General features: G+C 41.4%; 1 protein-coding gene across 1 annotated transcript; it reads left to right on the top strand.

Moving 5' to 3' along the window:
* Positions 1–4355: 4355 nt before the first annotated feature.
* Positions 4356–19668, top strand: ACTA2 (actin alpha 2, smooth muscle). The gene is made up of 9 exons (XM_032770289.2): positions 4356–4437; positions 7057–7227; positions 9665–9793; positions 11527–11637; positions 12880–12964; positions 13067–13228; positions 13485–13676; positions 17040–17221; positions 19381–19668. The coding sequence occupies exons 2-9, from the start codon at positions 7099–7101 to the stop codon at positions 19522–19524; spliced, it is 1134 nt and encodes a 377-aa protein (XP_032626180.1). The 5' UTR covers positions 4356–4437; positions 7057–7098; the 3' UTR covers positions 19525–19668.
* Positions 19669–21194: the final 1526 nt, after the last annotated feature.

The raw sequence follows: 21194 nt of genomic DNA, 5'->3' as shown, positions 1-21194 counted from the left end.
TTGCTTGAGGTCTTTGGGAAGCAGTCAGTGCCTCCTCAGAGAGGCCAATGTCAGTCTGAGAACACTGTATTAGCAAGTTTGTATACCTGACAGTTTATACTGGGTCTGACACTTCACAGATACATCAAACTGTATGACAGCGGCAGTAACTCAAGTTCCAAAAAGATCATTCTACTCCCTAAAGTTGTTTCTCTCTTTACTGAGAAGTGGAGAGAAATGCTTGAAGCCTATCAATGAGATACAGGAGAGCACTTGCAGATAGATTAACCAAAACATTTAGAGATTCTGCTATTACTAGAAACATGAAAGAAATCCCTAAATCAAAGGGAGTCAGAGACATTTTTAGCCGAGCCTTATTCCTAAGCAGCCAATTAAAACTAAGCAGAAAGATCTTTACAGAAACCAAAGAAGCTGCCTTCCCTTACAAAGTAAAGGCATGTAAGTATTTTGTCTACTATGTGTAGAGGAGTTACTTTATTCCCAGTTTTCTGCAGAAGTCAGGATAACTCTGCAGTTCCAGGCCTCCTTTACCAAAATACTATGACATCTACTAGTTAGTCCATGGAATTCTGAGACAACATTCTCTAGGGAAGAACTGTACCAGCAGCCCAGTTCCCAGGCATATAAGCTGTACAGTTACTGCTAGCATGGATTCCCAAGCACATTTTCTGTAAGTGTCACATCTCAAAAGTCACATGATAAATTGTCAATAACTTAAAAAAATTAAAGGAATCGGTATTTAACTTTGCCATGCATGTCTTGAAAAAAGCTTGAAGACAGTGAACCAGATCCTCGGTATACCAGAGTTTTGCTTGGTCCTATTGAGAAGAGATGGAAGGGGAGCAAGAAGAAGGGACCAGAGTGGCTTTAAGCCCCAAGTCTCATTATGCCCTTTCTCCTGACCATGCTTCTGTCATGCCACCTATGCTGAGAACTGCAATGGGGAATGCTATGGGCAAAAATGTAGAGTTTTGGACACGCTCACACGCTTTGCACACACGTGGAGTTCTAGAGGCAGATTTAGAAATTTGCCCTCTAACATGCTGTATTTAGATTCTGGTTCTCAATAGCCTCATTCTTCTTTGCTATTCTGCTCTGTTCTATTTGGGGCCTTCTACTTGTCTGGCACCAAATAATAATAATAAAAATACTAAGTTGCCAAGATAGAATCCACTTGACTAGGCTGTTTTTTCTCCCATGCTAAGAGTATGTCTCCAATGTTCCTGTGACAACAATTCACAGTGAGATCCCTGAAAAGGACAAATAGCCAAGATCTACTGTATCTTTCCTCTTCCTCAGGCTAGGGTGATGTTATTGCCTTGCTTCCCTGGCACCTAGCTGAAGCAGGGATGTTGATGAGAGTGAGCTGTTTGAGCCTTAGTCTGGATACAACAGTCATGTTACTGATTGGCCATGACAGCAACTAGAGGATTTAGCAAGGATTTGGAACTGCTTTCTATTGGTAGAGTATGCTCATCCTAGAGGTTCACTACCTTTGGCTACTTTGGGACCTGGTCTGATCTTGGATTCCCAGATAGCAGTGGTAGCTTGCAACATGTTTTAAAATCTGCTGTTACCTAACCGGTGACAGGCTTTCTTTAGTGCAGGACTCCCCTCCAGCCATTAATATCTGATGCCTCCAGATTGGACTCTTTCAATGCATTCCAGTTGTGACTAGTCTTGAAGACCACATAGAAGCATCAGGTGGCATAAGGACTCACCTGTTTAGTGGACAAGATCAGCACGAACAAGTTACATCTGTCATTGCATGCATTGCACTGACTCTACTGCGCCCTGATCCAATTCAATGCGTAAACCCATATGTATACACTGGGATTTGGTTGCCTTCAAAATTTCCTCCCTCTCTCTATACACCATTGCCACAGCTAAGATCAGTTGTAGTATTGTGGCTGACGGTCCCTAGTTGTGCATAGTTGAGGATAGGAGGAAGGGGCTCTGATTCTCTTTTCATTTGCAGCAATGTGAATCAGAATGTCAATGGAATTACGCTGATGTAAAACTGGTGTGTATCAAAATCAGGCCCAGCTATCTTCAGGGGCAGCTCCTGGGATGTGAAACTCTCATACCGTTGGTTTGAACATACTAATTTATAGAGAATCCTACAAGATACATCATTTTGGGCAACGATTTATTTGACTATAATTCTTTCCTGGGAAGATTTTATTTTTTTGATGGTGACAAGCTGGAGCAATACAAGGAAAAGTCTATTTATACTGACTGTTGTAGGAAGTTCACGTTGTTTTTATTTTATACCACATGTCCAGATACCCTTGTGATGGGTAAATGGAAATTGTTACATAAATAATTCTGCAACCCATGTTCCAAAATTTCTGTTAGCTTCCTTCTCTGACCTTCAAAAGAAAATAAATTCCTTAAAAGTTCCTTTTGGTCCTCTATCCGTAATTCTTTCCATCTACTACCAATACTATTTGTCTAATACTTAAGTCTAGACTGAGCAAGGGGGTATGGCAAAACAACAAACTGACAGAACTCACAGAGATCTGTGTGCATGTGTTATCAGCACACTTTTATATGAGAGTGAAACATGGACCTTATACTCTCATCAGGAAAAGAGACTCGACAGCTTTCATATGCGTTACCTTTGTCAAATCTTTAGAATCTCCTGGAGTGACAGAGTCACCAACAGTGAGGTGCTCAGGCGTGCCAGTATACCCAATACTCCTCAAACAGAGACACCTCTGCTGGCTTTGGCATGTATGCCAAATGAATGATGGGCGCGTCCCAAAGGACATCCTCTATGACAAATTGGCATCTGGAAAAAAGACCCATAGGACGCCCAAAATTGTGTCTCAAGGATGTGTGCAAGTGAGACCTCAAAGAAATGGACATGAATGTGGACAAATGGGAAGATCACACTCAAGACCATAGCCTTTGGAAACAACTGCTTGACAAAGGTCTTTGGAGTTACGAGAGGATGCCATCCAACTTAGCAGAGGAGAAAAGAGCTTGTAGAAAGCAGAGCCCAAAGGGTCGAAACATCACCTTTAAATGTGACAGGTGCTGCAGAGATTGTCCCTCTCAAGTGGGTCTCTTCAGCCACATACAGAGCTGCCATAAAACCAATCCAGTAAATTCCTTACTTCTCGGGGACACATACCCATGGTCTCTTGAGACTGCACAATGCCTACTAATCCTTAAATCTTTCCTCTGGGAAAACTCCCATTCAAGTCTTATGAAAGTTTTCTTGCATTAGGGCTGCAGGATTAGACACCAAACATCTTGTGGGCATGTGCAAACAGCCACACACATCCAGTTAAGAAAAAGCTCATAAAGCAGTGATCTCATCTGGAATGCTTGGGGCAGTTTGATTTTCATAATGGCCCAGTGATGCAAATGTTAGAATGTGATTTTTGATCTCTGTTTTTTACTACAAGCCTAATGGCAAAACAGTGTTATCCCATGAAAGAGCTTCTCTACTAGAGTCTGCCTGTGTAGAGAACAGCTGGCTGCAGCTGTAAAATCCTGCCATTCCCTGGGAATAACTTTTCAATATGTAAGTAGAAACCCTCATTTTGATCACTAAATGTAGCTGTGGAGTTAGCTGTGGGTCATAATGCAGCAAACTATATCAGAAAACATGTCTAAGATGTAAATTTAATGGACCAAGTTTGTCCAGTGAGTTACACGAGGGAAGAATTGGACCTGGAATTTCCAGTGATTTAAAACTCACTTATGGGAAGAAAAAGAATTCCAGCCCATCAACACTGTCTGTCTACAAGGGATTGTTGTTACAGTGCAGCTTTACAACCAGTGCAGAATTAAATCATTTCTACTGTGCCTTTACATAACTATGTGCCCCAGAGAGCCAAATGAGAATGCCCTTCAGAACTCCTATTCCCATTAGCGCTATTGATCTACTGGAGTAATCTATTTATATGCCACTTTCAACAGCATCTGTGGCAAAGTACAGCAACTCGTGTGTTTATTACAATCATGGTTATTGCTTTTGCCAAATAGTCTTTAGCTAATGTGAACATGAAGGCAGGGGTTTTCTAGAAACCCCCTTTCTATAACTGGCTGCTGCCTCCTTAGCTTTTTATGCTACTTTGTATTTTGCAGATGAGTGTCTCTGCCACTGGTACAGTATCTCAGTGCCTTTTAGCAGTTATCCTGAAGTTTTACGGTGTTTATCTTACACAGCTGAATTCTCCTCCTGTTTCAGGAGTAGTGTAGTGGAATGCAGTGGAAAAGACCCGTGGCCACCCAGATCAGAGGTTTTTGTGCTGAGGTCCCTATATGGTTCTGCTAGACTGAGAGAAGGATTTGAAGTTTGTCTCTGCTCCTTGTTTGGGAAGCTAGTGGGAGGGGAACAGGCCAAGGGGCTATATAACCAGCAGTTTTCAGCTTCACAGTGTACCGTCCCAGAGCAGCTATCCCCAGCCAAGCGCTCTCAGGGTAAGTGGCACTGAACCAACAGTTTGACAGATTGCAGGAGGACTTTTATAAACAAAGATAAAGCAGAAAGTGTTCAAGAGGTTGTATTATTCTTCTGTAACTTGTCATGTATTTCATATTAAAATTGCACCAATAAATATTCCAATCATTTTATATTTTAGTGCCTTTTTATTTAAGATATTTTATAGTCTTGGAAAAAGTTTAGTTCTACCAAGTCATTTCACCTGTCTCACCAGCAGTAAAATAATATTAAGAGGTATATTTAAAATATTTACGTGATTGGAATTATGACAGCATCCCTACTTAAGCACACTGGGCCAAATTCACCCCTGGTATATCTGCTTTGGATTCAGTGGATTAAATTGGCCCATTGGATGTAGCTATAGGATGGGATTCAGTTTATGGTTTCTCAGGGATGTGTCTAAGTGCTGTAGGCTTACTGTACGTTGGTGTGCCGGGTTAGAAAAGGTTATTGGAAACATGCTTTTAAATGAGATAAATATGTGAAAGATGGTGATATTGGTATCTAGCATGATATGATGATGGTGATGTCTGTTTACACAGAAAACTACCCACAGTGTAAAACGCCAAGCATTCTATATAAGGAATGGATAACAGATAGAATATTTCTTATGAGTTTGAAATCTTTTGTCAGTCTTGTGTGGGAGGGTTCTGGGATCAGTTTTTTCTCTCTCTCTCTGAACAGAAAGCATGCAACAAAAAGGTGGGTAGCAACTAAATCCATATTTTAATCACCTGAGATGTATAGCACATATTTACCTTATTCCACAATGCTGTGTTGATTGCTACTGTAGAATGTTACTGCCGCACTCCATGGCAGTCCTGAGCTGAAAATCAGTGTTTGGCAGCAGACAGTCCTGCCTGAAATCATTCAGCTTTGATTTCTTCAACTTTGGTGCTTTATTACTAAATATGGTTTTCATTTTGAGTCCACTAAGCTCAGAAATGTAGCATTTCCTTCACCCTTCCCCCAAGTGATTTTTGGCACAATACTAGTTTGCACTGGTCTGAGCAAACCCCTGACCTCGAACTCTGTTCCAAAAGCAGACTTTTGAGAATCTATTTCCTAATTAGGAAATGATTTGTTCCAAACTGGGCTGTTCATGCATGGTAGATAAGTCGTACTTCATTAAGTGAATGCTTAAACATAAATAGCTCTTGCCCTTAAGAAATGCATAATTGTGTACAACTGTAAAATTCCTCCTTTTTTCCCCAATACATAAAACCTAGAACATTTCAAGTTAGCATTTATGTATCAACTTTTCTTCTGGCAGCCAACATCTATGCAGCATTCAGTAGCTGAACTGGGCAGTGTCTCCTGGATTCCTTTTCTGCACGGTGGCAGTACAAATCGCTTTTTGGGGAAATTTTCCATTTTTCACTCTTTAGTCTGTTCTGCTATTGAGGGCCACCCAACATAGACTCCACTTCACTTCAGCAATGCATCACTTCAACCTGACTCCACCCTTTCCTACATTTCTAACGCCCCCGTTTTAGAATTTCTTAATGAACGTGTGCAATCAGCTGTGTCTCTTCCTGTCCCTGTCTCACTTAGCCCTCAACACATTTTTGAAACATTTAATTCCACGTGTAGGCCTTTGCAAGCCAAACAGTAGGTCCAGAGCTATTCAGAGGATTCTCCCTAACAATATGAATTGCTGACAAACGCGTCTCTGCAGCTCTGCACAATGCTTGTTTCTCTCATTGATTTCATTCAAAATACTTCAAAGCATTTTATATGTCACTTTGCTGACAACATGATTTTAGAAAGGGAACTAATTTCAGTGGTATTTACTCCATCTGGAAACCATGGGAAAATAAACATGGATAGTAGCAGAGAGTGATCTTCTGCACAACTTTGAAATGAGGCTGCAGTGTGTTTTGTGGCTGTTTTAAATGAAGATGCTGTCCATGATTTCCAATTTTAATTTCAAGGAAGGACATCTTCACTGAAGCACTAGAATACTGTTAGGAAAGTTAGGAAAGTATAATCACTTTCTCTTTTTAAACAAACAATTGTGTGTATGAAATGAGTTGTCCATCTTAGCCCTGTTTCTAGTCTTCACAACAAAAATGCCACTATTATAATAGTTCTCATCTGACAACATTGTTGGCAAACTCAAGGAAGCCCATGGCAAGCTACCCTCTCACCCTTAGAAGTGTTCATCCACGGCAGGGGTTTGTCCTGGTGATGGGTAGCACTGGGAAACTTGCACTGCCCCTTGCTGTACTGTACCTTTTATCTCTAGAGCTGTCAGTCAAGCACCTTTTTTGAACACTGAATGTATACACTAAAATATAAATATATGTACCATCCTCAAGCCATTAAAACTCCATCTTTCCTAGATCAGACTTCCTGTCCTTCAGGGGGAATTCCATTGAATAACATTGAATTCCTGAGGGTTGTTTTGTTTTTGTTTTAAACATCTCCGCTTCCTGCAGGGCAGGTGGAATATGAGGCTTCTGCACTCTGAGATTAACAGTCTCTTTTGAATCCTTACATTGTCTATTAATAATGTTCTTGTTCCTACTGGATGTCATGTGTATCCTGACTGTGGCCTCTGTAATTGTTCCATTGTCTGTGTCTTGTTTTTGTAGGGCTCTTTTTGTCTGAAAGGCCTGTGGACATTGACACAGAAGATGTGTGAGGAAGAGGACAGCACTGCCCTGGTTTGTGACAATGGATCAGGACTTTGTAAGGCTGGCTTTGCTGGGGATGATGCTCCAAGAGCAGTTTTCCCTTCCATTGTGGGTCGTCCCAGGCACCAGGTGAATTATCAGTTCAATTATTCAAGCACAGCATGGGGGTTAAAAAGAATATATTAGAGATAGTAGTGATTCAGCTCCTTTTCCTGGAGCACCCAGCTCTTCCCTGAAAATACTCACCAGCCCCAGTCCTGATTAGTTTGATCTGATGAGACCACAGAGTCAGGTATTGTAGCTGCAAGTCATTAATTTGTATGATGTTTCCAGATATTTCCAGATAAAATAAGACCATGCAGGCCCTGCAGGTGTACATGCCTGAGTTAGCTCTGATCTTTTGTCTGGTGGAGAAGTCCTTTTCCCAAAAGTTTTCAATATCCCTTCCTTTTCTCGTTGGCTCTGGATCACCCTGTCACTGGGCCCATCAATTTCTCTGCTTTCCTGTGGTTCAAAAAATTTAGATGTTTGTACAAATGTTGACCACTTTAAAAGCTGGCTGAAAACACAGCCAAAAAAAAAAAAAACACTTAAAACAAAATGTCCATAAGATGTTGCCAGTTTTTTCATTGAAATTTAAAAACTTCTGGTTTTTTTTTCGTCTTGCTTTCCTAGTAATCTTGTTCTGCTTTCTTTACTTGCCAGAAAGAATTTCATGAGCTTGGAGGCCGGGGAAAGGGGTGGTTAGGGCCCAGATAAGTATTTTACAATGTAGCATATGACAGGCTGTATCATGTGTGCTAAGGCATTTTTCATCTGAATGCAATTGAATTTACACAGCTTATGAGCCACATCCTTAGCAGCACAAGCTAGAGCAAGCGGCAGGCAGTTACTGTGGTGCTGAGACACCCAGCTCACCCTGCTGGGCTGGCTGCTGGGATTGGGGGCTTTAGGATCAGCTTCAGTGGCTCTGCTCCAGTCAAGGATTTCTGTGCAACGGGAATCCTCCAGTGACTGGGTAAATTAGCTTTAGGGTAATTTAGGACTAGGGACCTGATCTGCACAGCCCACTGGAAACAATTGTGAGGCTCCCATTGATTTCAGGAGGCTTTGGATCAGGTCCTAGTACAGTAACACTGTAAGGAGACTAAAGTGTCCCTAATGTAGCCCATGATCTGACCTCGTAGCTGAAAGTGTTCACACTCTTCCTGGTCTCCTTTTGTTCCTATGAAAGAAGCTAACAGCATGGCATTTGAGTTACGGCTGGACTGTGTCTGAGACAGATTAACTAGAGTAAAACAAAGTGGCAGCTACTACCTGTTTTGAATCTTTTTGTGCTTATTATACTGGACAATTCATTGCATGTGTTGTTGGGTACCTTGTAATGGTTTAAGTGCCCAGTATCATGGAGAGGATGGGTAAAAAGCTCCAAAACAAAGTGCCGGAGACTTCCACAGCATGAGCAAGAGGATGCTGCTGTGCCATCCCTTGGAATTCCTTTTTTCTATTTTCTTTTTCTTTTCATTTTGAAGTCGAGGCTGCATAGCGACCATGCAAATAGCACATGGCATTGTAAGCTGTTTGTGAAAAGGACCCGATATACCTCTACATTTGCACAGCACTTAGAACAACAGGGCCCAGATCCTGCTTGAGACCTCTGGGCACTAGCATACTGCAAATAATAGATAGTAATTCAAATGCCATTTTCTGATCAGTGTACTGATAATATTCATTGCTCAAAAACAGATTAGTCATAATGAAAATAAGTGCTTGCATGCAATTGAATGCAGCTATTTAGAATCATCCACATCCTGGATGAGCTCTCAGACTGTCTCACGGAGCTACAGACATCATAGGACACAAGATCAAAGTAATCAGTCTCCAAGATGGATCAGTCTGAAAAACAGAGGGGTTGGAATATGTAATTATCAGGCTCTGACAAGAACACAATATAGTAAAGGCAGCCAACTGTGTTTATATTTTCAAAATTGCCAACATTTTTAATAGCTAGTGATAGCTGTTCTTCTGCTCTGGAAAATACAGACAGGCCCTTGGGTAAATTTGAAAAATACACTGTTCATTATTTACCATTAAATGGCACTATGTAGAGTTTTTTCCCTCCAGATGTGGTATTTGGTTGAGTGATAGTTTCTTCCATGACTACTACTTATGAATTGAATTATTATTTAAAGGCCCATCTTTAATTTCTCTACATTGTATTGATGATTTTTATATTAGGCTATTGTTGCTTACTCTACATACTTAGTTATAATAAGAAAATGAACTCCAGAGCATTATAGTATTGAAAGGCTATTTTAAAAAAGAGTAATGGCTTTTTTTTCCATTCAAAATTCTGATCTCAGATATTTGATGAAAATAAAATACTATTACAAGATGTAATTTTTGCATTAAAGATAAAAGTAATACTCCCAAGATTAGTAGTCAATGAATGTTTTGTAAACTTGCCAGCAGTTAAAATAGCATACGTTTATTTCACAGTTAGTATTCTGATTGCTTCTTAGCATCTCTCACTGAGAGAGTCACATTCTTTTATGTAATTTATTAGGGCGTGATGGTGGGTATGGGTCAAAAAGACAGCTACGTAGGGGATGAAGCTCAAAGCAAGAGAGGTATCCTGACCTTGAAATACCCCATAGAACATGGTATCATCACAAACTGGGACGACATGGAGAAGGTATTTAAACATTTTGTTTACTTAGATCACCAGTAGATATAATTACCTGGTGCAATAGCAAAAGATTTCAAAGTAATTTGAAGGTTGAAGTGTCATGCTGTCCAGTAATATTGTATTTTATTTTTGAATATTGGAGCTGATCTAGTAATAATTGACATCTATGCACCACCCCAGAGCTAATCTGTGTTAGTTATTATTTTACTCTCCAAGATGATGTGGAGACCTGGCTATAATGTGAATATTATACCCATTTTGTAGATGGGGAAGCTGAGTCAGACAGGTTGACTTGGGTAAGGCCATGTGTGTCCTGATCCTGCAAAGCATTTAAACTCACTCATGACTTTGAAGTCAATGGGACTACTCATATGAGCAATGTTATGACTGGGGCCCTAATGAGTCAATTGCAGAGCCACCATTCCAATCCAAGACTTAGTGCCTCTAGAACCAGGTCTGTTGCCACAGACTGTTGAAACTTATCTATAAGATGTTGACGATGTAGCTATTTAAAGTAGTTCTACAGAACTAGAGCAGTTTGGAACTCTGCAAGCAGTACAACACATCATAAAAGTGCTCTGGTCTAGATGGAAGTTTTCCTATTGGCTTTAACAGCAGAAGGATCAGCGCTTTAGCAAGATAATGACACTTCCCCATCCAAAGGCCCAAAGTGTAAACTGATCTGAGATCACCAATGCTTTGAAAGCAATTTATATATATATTTAAAAAATTCCTGTTAACTGAATCTGCTTAGAATAAAAGCAAATAGCTTGTGGGGCTAGTCACAAATTCTTAGGAAACAATTGACCTCAGAGGAATTCTACAAACAAGAACAGGATGTATTCACCCGTGAAATCTAGTCTTCTCCATCTGGGAAATAGTTTTCAGTAGCCCTGTTATCTACTGAATGGTATTACAGAGCCATGCAGATGTTATAGATAGAGGCCAACGCCAAAGACACATTGAGGAATATTGGGAAACTGGATTTAATTGCAAGGCTATTTTAACTCCAATCTTTGCTGATAGAACTTTTGAGGAGTCTGCCTCAGGTCTGAATGGCTAAATTCGTTGGATCCTAAGGTGTGTCCTATTTTACCAATGTGCTCATTAGAAAGAGTCACGAAATTACTGGAGCAAAGAACAGTGTGTAAACACAAAAACTGATCATTGTCTGTATGGATACCACTTTTATTATAGTTTATTTCTCCTACAAAGAGTCACATTGCAGTCTCTAAGTTGCTCATGTAAATCTCTTTTCATGGACCTTCTCCCTTGCCATCTGGAGTGAGAGATTTTCTTTCCTTCTCTAAATGGACAGATGGCTCGTGTGAAAATAATAATTAATCCAAACAGAACTGTGATCCACGTTGTTTCAGTGGATGCTGTTTCACTGTGCATTTTTCTCCAAACCAAAAACAATATAAAGGTCTTTATCTGCTTTTTGAAGCACAATGTATTTATTTTGTATTAACTCAGGAGTCCCAAAACTGGTTTGCAATAAGAAAAACATTATTAGTGGTAAAACCTGAAGTAGGTTGCAGGTGCTGATCACTTAGCTTTCCACTATGAATTCAGTCATGTCCATCCAGGATAACTGAATGTCAGATATTGTTGGCCAGTTTCTGGTACTGGAAGCACTTGTAACTGTGGGGCGTGGTATGTGGCTGGAAGTAACTGTGATGCTTATGGACTGTTGGTTGCTGATGTTTCTTCATGTTGCCTTTTCCTACTGTCTCCAGATCTGGCATCATTCTTTCTACAATGAGCTGCGTGTTGCCCCCGAAGAGCACCCTACTCTGCTTACTGAGGCTCCATTGAATCCAAAAGCTAACCGAGAGAAAATGACGCAGGTAAGCATACCAGTATCTGAATACAATATGATCGTTACTGGCTATTTAGATAGGTCAGTGCTTCCCTTCTATGCAAAGCAGATGACAAATGGGGGTGCCAGGTAAATTAAGAGACAAGTAACAAAGGATACATTTTCATACCTAGAGAATCACATGAACAGAGATCACTCGCATCAAAACTTCCCAGTAAGTCAATTAAATTAATGAAATAATGTTTAACCTTATAGGAGCAAGAGCATTCAGAATGAAGGTATTACTGTACTCATTATCTGCTGTGCTAAAACTCCAGTAAAACCGAGTCACTTTTGGGTTACTATGTACCATCGGTCATACAAATTTAGAAATTGTAGTTAGGTACTGAATATAAAGTAGCAGCCAGAGCTCTGAATTTCTATCCTTTGCCCTGGTTAAGTTAGATTTCCTAACCATATTTTTTTTAAGCTATAATATGGTGAAAGGACCAAAACCCAAACCCCTTTCTGACACTGTAATGGCATTGAGAAGCTTCCTCTGAAATCATTTCAATCTCTGTCGATTCTGTATGATTTTTATATGATCATTACAATTGCTCACAACAATTGTACATCATATGTTATTGATATTCATTTTAATAAAATAGTTACGGAAGGGAGGGCAGACAGAGTGGGTAGTTGTCAAATTGTTGTTTGTACTATTGTTGAAACTGTGTTGGTCCCAGGACATTAGAGAGACGAGGTGGGTGAGGTAATGTCCTTTATTGGACCAGCTTCTGTTGGTAAAAGAACAAGCTCTTCAAATGCTTTCAAGTGCTTGTCTCTTTCACCAACAGAAGTTGGTCCAATGAAAGCTGTCAAATTTACTTCTCTGTAGTTTAAACTTTTTTTATTAGCATATACAAGTTGCTACATTTCAGCTTTTAAATCTTTTTTTTAATATGAAAGGCTATTTTAAAAAAGAGTAATGGCTTTTTTTCCATTCAAAATTCCGATCTCCGCTATTTGATGAAAATAAAATACTGTACGTGATGCTGTGTGTGTGTTTGTGTGTGTGAGAGAGAAAATGCACACATGAACAAATCCAGAATAGTTGGTGTTCTAGCCTACATGTATAGAATTTAGACAGAATACCCCTTGATTTTCTCCCTACCACTGCTTGCCAATAATCTGTACTAAATTCCCTTTTCCCTTTTCTAACAAGTTACTTACTGTTTGTAATTTTAAAAAATGCCTATAACTACAGTGATTTGCTATTGTTATATTTCAGATAATGTTTGAGACCTTCAATGTACCAGCCATGTATGTAGCTATTCAGGCTGTTCTGTCCCTCTATGCTTCTGGACGTACCACAGGTATGTGACTTTGGGATTTTGGAGAAGGGAAAATGTGAAATTTAAACAGTTTTTAAAAAATGGAATCGGAGGTTAATTGACATCTGTACTCCTTTCTCAAAGGGATTGTACTAGACTCTGGTGATGGTGTCACCCACAATGTGCCAATCTATGAAGGCTACGCCCTGCCCCATGCCATCATGCGTCTGGACCTGGCTGGCCGAGACTTAACCGACTACCTCATGAAAATTCTCACTGAACGTGGCTATTCCTTTGTGACTACTGGTAAGGACAATAATAAATGAGAAGATTTGCTTAATGTGTAAAATTCCTGATAGCTTTAAAAGATCAGTGGTTGTTCTTAGAGCTGCAGCAGAAGCATAAAGAAATTGAGCAGAATATAAAATACCCACCCAGCATTACTGAGAGAGGATTTATTTTCACAAGTTGTTTGGAAGAGCTGGTAGGGTAAAGTGATGGACAATCTGTTAAAATGCATGAATCTTTAACTCCCATTCTAAAGTCTGAGTCCTGCCAACAGCTGAACGTGAAATTGTCCGTGACATCAAGGAGAAGCTGTGTTATGTGGCCCTGGACTTTGAAAATGAGATGGCCACTGCTGCTTCTTCCTCCTCTCTGGAGAAGAGCTATGAGCTGCCTGATGGGCAGGTAATCACCATAGGTAATGAGCGTTTCCGCTGCCCCGAGACCCTGTTCCAACCTTCCTTCATTGGTAAGTTAATTGATTTCTTCTCTTGGTAAATTATATTAATAGCTCATTCCTGTGCTCCTTTAATTCCTATCCATTACCCTGCTCCACATTCGTTTACTTAGAGTATAGCATACGGTGCCTATAGATGCATATGTTCTACTATATATTTTCAGTTAATATGTGTCTAAGACTCTATATTATAACAGCACCATTCATGTAAAGGAGTTTAATGTCAAGGCACAGTTCATCAGCTAAGTAATAAACACTTTCAAAATGAAAACAAAAAATACTCATTCCTGTTCTCCTAGATAGAGATGAACATCATTTCATATATTGTACAGTCAGCTACTGTGTTTTAATAGCCTTGGACCAACAAGTCACTCCCCAGCCCATTAGTAAACAATGCTTTTAAAAAAACATTGAAGGGTCTAATTCAGATCTGGCTTAAGTGGGTGAACTATCACTGGGGTCCTAGCCACCACGCAGCTCAGAACTTGGCCTGAAGATTTTATTTCTGCTTTGTCAGGATCATTGTTCATTGATCATTGCTTCCCTGGGACCCCTGTCACTTCTTATAAAACCATAGACACCACTGGAAATTCAAATTTCACTTCTATTTTCCTTCTGTATCATAGGACCATTAAATGGAAGCTGTCAATACCTGCACTTCTGACCCTTCCTGTTCTCTCCAAATGTCAGGTTTGAATCTCTCTTGGGATGGAATCATGGGATTCTTCCACTCTCAGAACAGTCTCTGGGCTGTGCTCCCCAGTGATCAGCTGTGATTACCTCAGTAGATGTGACTTATGTTCAGCGCCTGGTCTGCTCTCTCCAGGAGCAATGACCGTGGTACCCAGTAACCAAGCAGCCCTCTTAAAGCAAAGTAGTATTTATTTAGAACAAAACCATTTAAGAAAAACTAGTCTTTCAGCAGTAGTCAGACTTGATGAATATCTTGCTTACCAGGTGTCTATCCATCTTCCACATGGGGATCCTGGTCTTAGCTTGCTATAGACCCCCTAAAGCCCATAAGGGCTGGATTACATAGTCTGTTCCCTTTACTCACAAAAAAAATTTCACTCCTCTTTGCTTCAAGGAGAATCCATCTAAAAGCTGTTCATTCTTTTGATTACTCTCCTTCCCAGAAAACAAGCTATTTAATTGTTTGTAGAGCTTTGATATGTATGTTCCTCCACACTGGCAAAATTGGTGAGTAACTTTGGGTTGGAGACAGGAGGTAGGTCCATTGCATTGTAATTTCCCTCCAAGTGTTTGCTAGGAAATGGTAAATTGTGTATATTACGTTGCTTCCCTGCTTTTTCTCAGAGCTCTCTATTAAGGTAGATCAATACATTAATGCAGGAAAGTCTTATAATCCAATATACAATAACTTCACCTCACTGTTCAGGTCATACAGTGTTAAGAAAATTATTACATCCCTATATTCTTTCATCATCTTAGATTGTGAACTCTTTGGGGCAGGGACCATCTTGCACCTATTTTTACAGCACCTTGCACAATGGGTCCTGATCCTTACCATGGCCTCTAGATGCTACTGTAATATAAATACTGAACGATCATAATTTGCTTTGACTGTATTTGCCCCCTTTTGTATTTGCTTTTCATAACTATCATAGGACAATTAGTTTATTGGCAAGAGGTTTATGCACAGAGCAGATTTTAAGCAAAATTGGAGACTGCTCTTGGAAAGTGAGTATTGAATTTGTAAATACAAGTTTTTACACAGGAAACCTGGCACTAAGAGTTACTCATCCCATCAGGAAACAGAAACAGTAAAGTAATATAACCATGTATGTAAAAAATAGCCAAGGAAGGCCGTACTTCCTCCCAGAGGTGTTCTTTAACTAGGAAGTGTCACTATTGTACTTTCAATGTGCTAATAGATGAAAGAAAAGATCACTTAATTCTTATGTACACTGGCTGTCTAAACTGGAGTATATTTGGTGTTGTGCCTTAGATAAGAGGTGTTAGCACAATGTCATGCTAGTGAACAGACTTGAGTATAGGTTGCCACAAAACCAAATGGGATCACCTGTAAGTCTTGTGAGAGGGCAGGATTCCCAACCAGCAATAATAGTGTTACACACCTAATGTTCTTAGGACATGTGTAGGGTTTTTTTAAAACAAACAATTCTGGTAAAGCTGTAAGAAATTCTTATAGTCTGTTTGAAAATTCTAATGGAGACTCTACTCCTCTTTCATTCCGTATTCTTTGGTTTCTTGTTTGAAACAATTATACAAGCAGTTTGTGCCTCAAATAACTTCTGACTTATGGCCTGGTCTATACCTAAAAATTAGATCAGCCTATCTACATCACTCAGGGCTGCGAAAAATTTCACACTCTGTGTGACCTGGGCAGGATGACCTAACCCCAACTGTAGATGCAGCTGGCTTAACAGAAGAATTCTTCTGTCAACCTAGCTACCACCTCGAAAAGGTGGATTAAACTACATCAGAGGACAAACCTCTTCTGTTCACATGAGAAGTGTCTACACTACGGCACCAGAGCTGCAACACTGTAGCTGTGCTGCTGTAGCATAGCCATATTCTAAAGGCTTGGCTACACTTGCGAGTTACAGCACAATAAAGGAGCCCTGGGTGCCCTAGCTCACTACCCGTCCACACTGGCAAGGCATATAGAGCGCTCTGACTCCACGGCTACAGCACTCCTGGTACTCCACCTTGGTGAGTGGAATAACGTTTGCTGCACTCCCCTGGAGCGCCGCGGCACCAGTGTGGATGAGGTGTTGCATTACTGCACTCTGATCGGCCTCTGGAAACATCCCATAACCCCCTTAAATCAAGTGGCCATTCTTGTCATTGTTTTGAATCACTGTAGGAATGCAGATATGCCCTTTGAAGGTTCCGTTTCTGACAGCCAGGAATGCTGTGTGAAAGAGAGAGACTTACAAGACAGCATGCTGGCATGCTCTCAGCCCCACAAAAACCCACTCTCTTCCTCCCCCACACACACAACACACTCCCTGTCACACTCCACCCCCACCCCTGCATTTGAAAAGCACGTTGCCGTCACTTGCATGCTGGGATAGCTGCCCATTATGCACCACTCCCAATGCCGCTGTAAGTGCCGCAAATGCGGCCACACAAGTGTGCAAGCAGCTGTCAGTGTGGACAGACTGCAGCGCTTTCCCTACTGCTCTCTCCGAAGGTGGGTTTAACTCACAACGCTCTACATCTGAAAGTGTAGCCATGCCCTATAGTTTAGCTAGCAGCAGAATGTTTCTGCACAAGCCTTGGAGACTGGTGCCTTCTAAACAGCAGCTTCTATTCATTTTACTTAATAGTTTTAAGACTATTTACTTACTTATTGCTTATTCTAAACCTTTTGCTATTTTTTCACAGGCATGGAGTCTGCTGGCATTCATGAAACTACTTACAACAGCATCATGAAGTGTGATATTGATATCAGAAAGGACCTTTACGCAAATAACGTCCTGTCTGGTGGTACTACGATGTACCCGGGTATTGCTGACCGGATGCAAAAGGAAATCACTGCTCTGGCTCCCAGCACTATGAAAATCAAGGTACAGCACAATTATCTGTGGGCAGATTTTTGCAAAAATGTGGGGGGAGTGGGGGGCAGAGGAGTTCAGCTCTTTCATGTGCATATTTTCTCACGTAATCACTAATACATACCCTGCGTGCTAGCAAAAGGTGAATTTTGCCACCCTGATTCGTGATGAGCTGTACCTTACTCTGGGCTAGACTGTACATGTATAATCCGCCCTGAGTCAGGGGTGGCAGGTAACTGCATTGTCCCAGAAGAAGAGCAGAGAATGAATTCTGACTGAATCCCAGTTCCTCCCTTGTTCCCAGCATGGAGTAAGTTACAACAGCCCATTGTGTATAGGAGCTTATTCCCCCCGTGTGCCTGGCCAGTGAGTGTCACATACCAGATTGGGCTCTGTACAAAGTACAGCCTGAGGAGGTAGAGCTGCCCTTTAAATCCAACAACCTGGTGGTTAGAACACTCCCTCAGGATGTGGGAGATCTAGGTTCAAATCCTCCTGCCTGATGTAGAGTCAGGATTTGAAGCCAGGTCTCCTACCTCTCAAGTGAGAGCCCTAACCACTGCGCGATGGGATGTTCTGGGATGAGTCTCTCTATCTCACCAGTTGAAGACATTCCAACGGCTAGTTAAGGATTTTATACCCAGTGAAGAAGGGGCTGGAGCTGGGGTCTCCCACATCCCAGCAAGTGCTCTAAGCACCAGACTATTGAATCAATCTTGCTTTCTCGTCCAGTGGATATTTAAGTATTTTATTCAAAGTGGGGCAGCTTTCACGGTGGGATTGAGACCCACCCAGCATACTCAATAGACCAGTAGGTAGAGCACTCATCCGAGCGCAAGCCCCTGCTCTACAGAGTGGGGATTTAAAGCCAAGCCTCCCACATCCTACGTTACCACAGGACTAACAGGGGGAGGGGCGAAAGCACCAGCTTTTTTATCCTCCTCTGTTTTTCTTAAGAAAGGGCTGGCCTGGCTTAGGCACCTGACTCCAGAAGGGGGTTCACAGCTGAGAATCCTGACTGGAGGGAGGTGCTGCCCTCCTGTGCAGAGTTAGGCACCTAACCCTTTTGAGGGGCAGGGCTTAGGCAACACTCAGCTCCTCAGCATTTTGCACTGGCTAGCCTAGGCCGTTCATTTTTCACATGCTGGATTCTATGAACCTCTTTGTTAGGGGATGAACGCGCCCGCTGCAATGTACAGGGAGCCTGGGTGCCTAAGCCAGGGTTGTGAATTCCCATGGCAGCAGGGCACCTAACAGTTAGGTGCTGAAGTGATGAGCCTAAGTCTTCCTTGTGAATCCCACTCTCAGGAACTTTAGGAAATTTTACCCTAAGTTAACGTGTTTCCCACTGACGCCAGAAGTCTAAAGACTCAGACACAGCTACTGCTTTTCCTGCGCTTTGATCAGGCCCCTACTCAGGAGTGCTGGAAGTGTTCTAGAAGCGTGGGCCAGAGCCACTGGTGCCCCAAATGTGGCCCTGCCCCCATTTCTTCCCTCCCCCCCTCCCCTGAGGCCCCACTCCACACTGTCTCTTCCCTGAGGCCCTGCCCCCTGCTCATGCCTCTCCACCTCCTCTCCTCGTCGCTTGCCCTTAAGGCAGGTAAAAAGTGATGGGACCATGGCTTCCTTTCCCCCCTCTCCTCCCATTCTGGTGCCCCTGTCCCTACTCCAAGCATTTTCCAACCTTTTCTTTCAACTGATCACTTTCTTTAAAAAAAAAAAAAAAAAAAAAAAAAAGTTTCTCTCCTGGCACCACAATCCCTCCATTCCTTGGGTCTTGAAATATCATATTCTCCATGGTATCAGGAAAGGGCTCCACAGACCACAGTGTGAGATCCACTGTCCATCCCTCTGCACTTGCAGGATTGTCCCTTGATATATTTCCAATCCATTAGTCAGTTTGGTGTTAAATGTTTCAAGGATTGTAGCTTCCCCTGCTTTGCTTGCAGTCACTGGTACTGCTTTGACTGGGAGGAAACTCAAATTCTCAGACTCAGCTAGGGTCAGACTATACACTGAGTGACTATGAAATATTGGCCCATAACTCACATGTCAGGGATGCCACTGTAGCTTTTCCAGAGGGGTTCCATCAACATCAGTATCACTGGTTAAGTCGCTTTGTCACCAAACATGTTTACCCCATAACACAAGGTAGTATTTTTCCTTAACAGATCATTGCTCCTCCTGAGCGTAAGTACTCCGTCTGGATTGGTGGCTCTATTCTTGCCTCCCTGTCCACCTTTCAACAGATGTGGATCAGCAAACAGGAGTATGATGAAGCTGGCCCATCCATTGTTCACCGCAAATGCTTTTAATCTGTATATGTATATTTCAGCACATTGCTGTGAATGTATTCAGGAATAAATACGTTCTTATAATTTCATTCCAAAATCTTTCATAATAATGGCTCTAATTGGATATGATGTATTTTTTTTGAATAAATAGTAAATATGTGTCTAGTAACTTCTTTTATTTTACAAAAGGGTGTGGGCTCTCTTGGAGGCTTCTGAACGGGTTTCGTCTTCATTCAAGTGGTGATGTCAGAATACACTTAAGTACCTGTCCCAGGCTTTTTCACATTTAGGCACCTAAACAGAAGACCTGATTTGCAGAGATGCTGAATAGCCCCAAGTAGAGCCATCAATTTGGTGTCATCACAAGTTGTAGTCTGCTTCTGTCCCCCCCACCACGCTGTAGCTGTTAGTATTATTGATTGATACACACAGACTTTGTGTGGGGCTGACCTATTCTTTTAGCATCAATGGTGTGTCTGTGTCAGCCAAAGCAGGGGCATTGCTCAGAAAGGTACTGTCAAGGTACTGTCTTCTCTACAGGAGCTAAGCAGCCTATTTCTGAAGTGTCTAAGCTAGGGGTCAGCAACCTTTCAGAAGTGCTGTGCCGCATCTTCATTTATTCACTTTAATTTAAGGTTTGTGTGTGCCAAAAACACATTTTAACCTTTTTAGAAGGTTTCGTTCTCTAAGACTATAATATATAACTAAACTATTGTTGTACGTAAAGTAAATAAGGTTTCAGAATGTTTAAGAAGCTTCATTTAAAATTAAATTAAAATGCAGAGTCCCCGGACCAGTGACCAGGACCCAGGCAGTGTGAGTGCCACTGAAAAGCAGCTCGCCTGCCGCCTTCGGCACCTGTGCCATAGGTTGCCTACCCCTGGTCTAAGCTGTGGCAATCAGGGTGAACTGGGGCTTCAATTCAGACCAGGTCACTAGGTGGCTGGACTGACTGCAGCAATATTATTTTAGTGCTGTGATTTTTTTTGTCTACCTCTAGAACAAGCAATATAGGTTAATCACATAACATTTCCTTGGAGTCACAATCTGAACAGCTAAAATGATTAATAGTTCTCGGTTTCCTTTTGGTGAAGTTTATTTGAAGCTGATTTTTGACTGTTGGGTTAGATGAAATAAATGTTGAACAATTTTATTCTCACTGGAGCTGAGAAAGCTCAAGCCTGAGTCAATGATGCTGTCAGGAAAGTGCATATGCAGTGGTATTATAGCTGTGTTGGTCCCAGGCTATTAATATGACAAGGTAGCGAAGTGTGGCTTTTATTGGCCCACCTTCTGTTGGGGAGCAAGAGAACATTCTAAATTTACGCAGAGCTTGTCTTCAGGTCAGTCCTCTGTAAGCTCAAAAGCAGGTCGCTCTCACCAACACAAGTTGGGCCAATAAAAGACAGTACCGCCACAACCTTGTCTCTGGAGAGTACATACAGAGTTTGTCAGCTATTGGTGAATACATTTCTCAGCAATTTCCAGGGAGCCGCTATAACTATGCCTTACAACGAAGTTGGAAATAATAACTACATAACACACATCCCATCAAGGGCACTTTTTTTTTTTTTTTTTGCTAAGACTGTCATTAGCTGAACAGATCTGAGGCATACACTGAGTGACTAACTCTCTCTCTCATGGATTCAGATTACATTTTATTTTTGCTACCCTGCATGCTCCCTCCCTCA

The sequence above is a fragment of the Chelonoidis abingdonii genome, chromosome 15, assembly GCF_003597395.2.
Source record: "Chelonoidis abingdonii isolate Lonesome George chromosome 15, CheloAbing_2.0, whole genome shotgun sequence".
NCBI lineage: Eukaryota > Metazoa > Chordata > Testudines > Testudinidae > Chelonoidis > Chelonoidis abingdonii.
Note: the sequence above shows the minus strand (reverse complement) of the source record. Positions and strands in the feature narration are given on the sequence as shown.

Bases quoted from the DNA above. Each gene is read 5' to 3' on its own strand.
- ACTA2 (XM_032770289.2), top strand. From the start codon at position 7,099: ATGTGTGAGGAAGAGGACAGCACTGCCCTGGTTTGTGACAATGGATCA. The intron at 11,638-12,879 runs GTAAGCATACCA...GTTATATTTCAG, and splicing joins ACCGAGAGAAAATGACGCAG to ATAATGTTTGAGACCTTCAA. The intron at 12,965-13,066 runs GTATGTGACTTT...CCTTTCTCAAAG, and splicing joins TGCTTCTGGACGTACCACAG to GGATTGTACTAGACTCTGGT.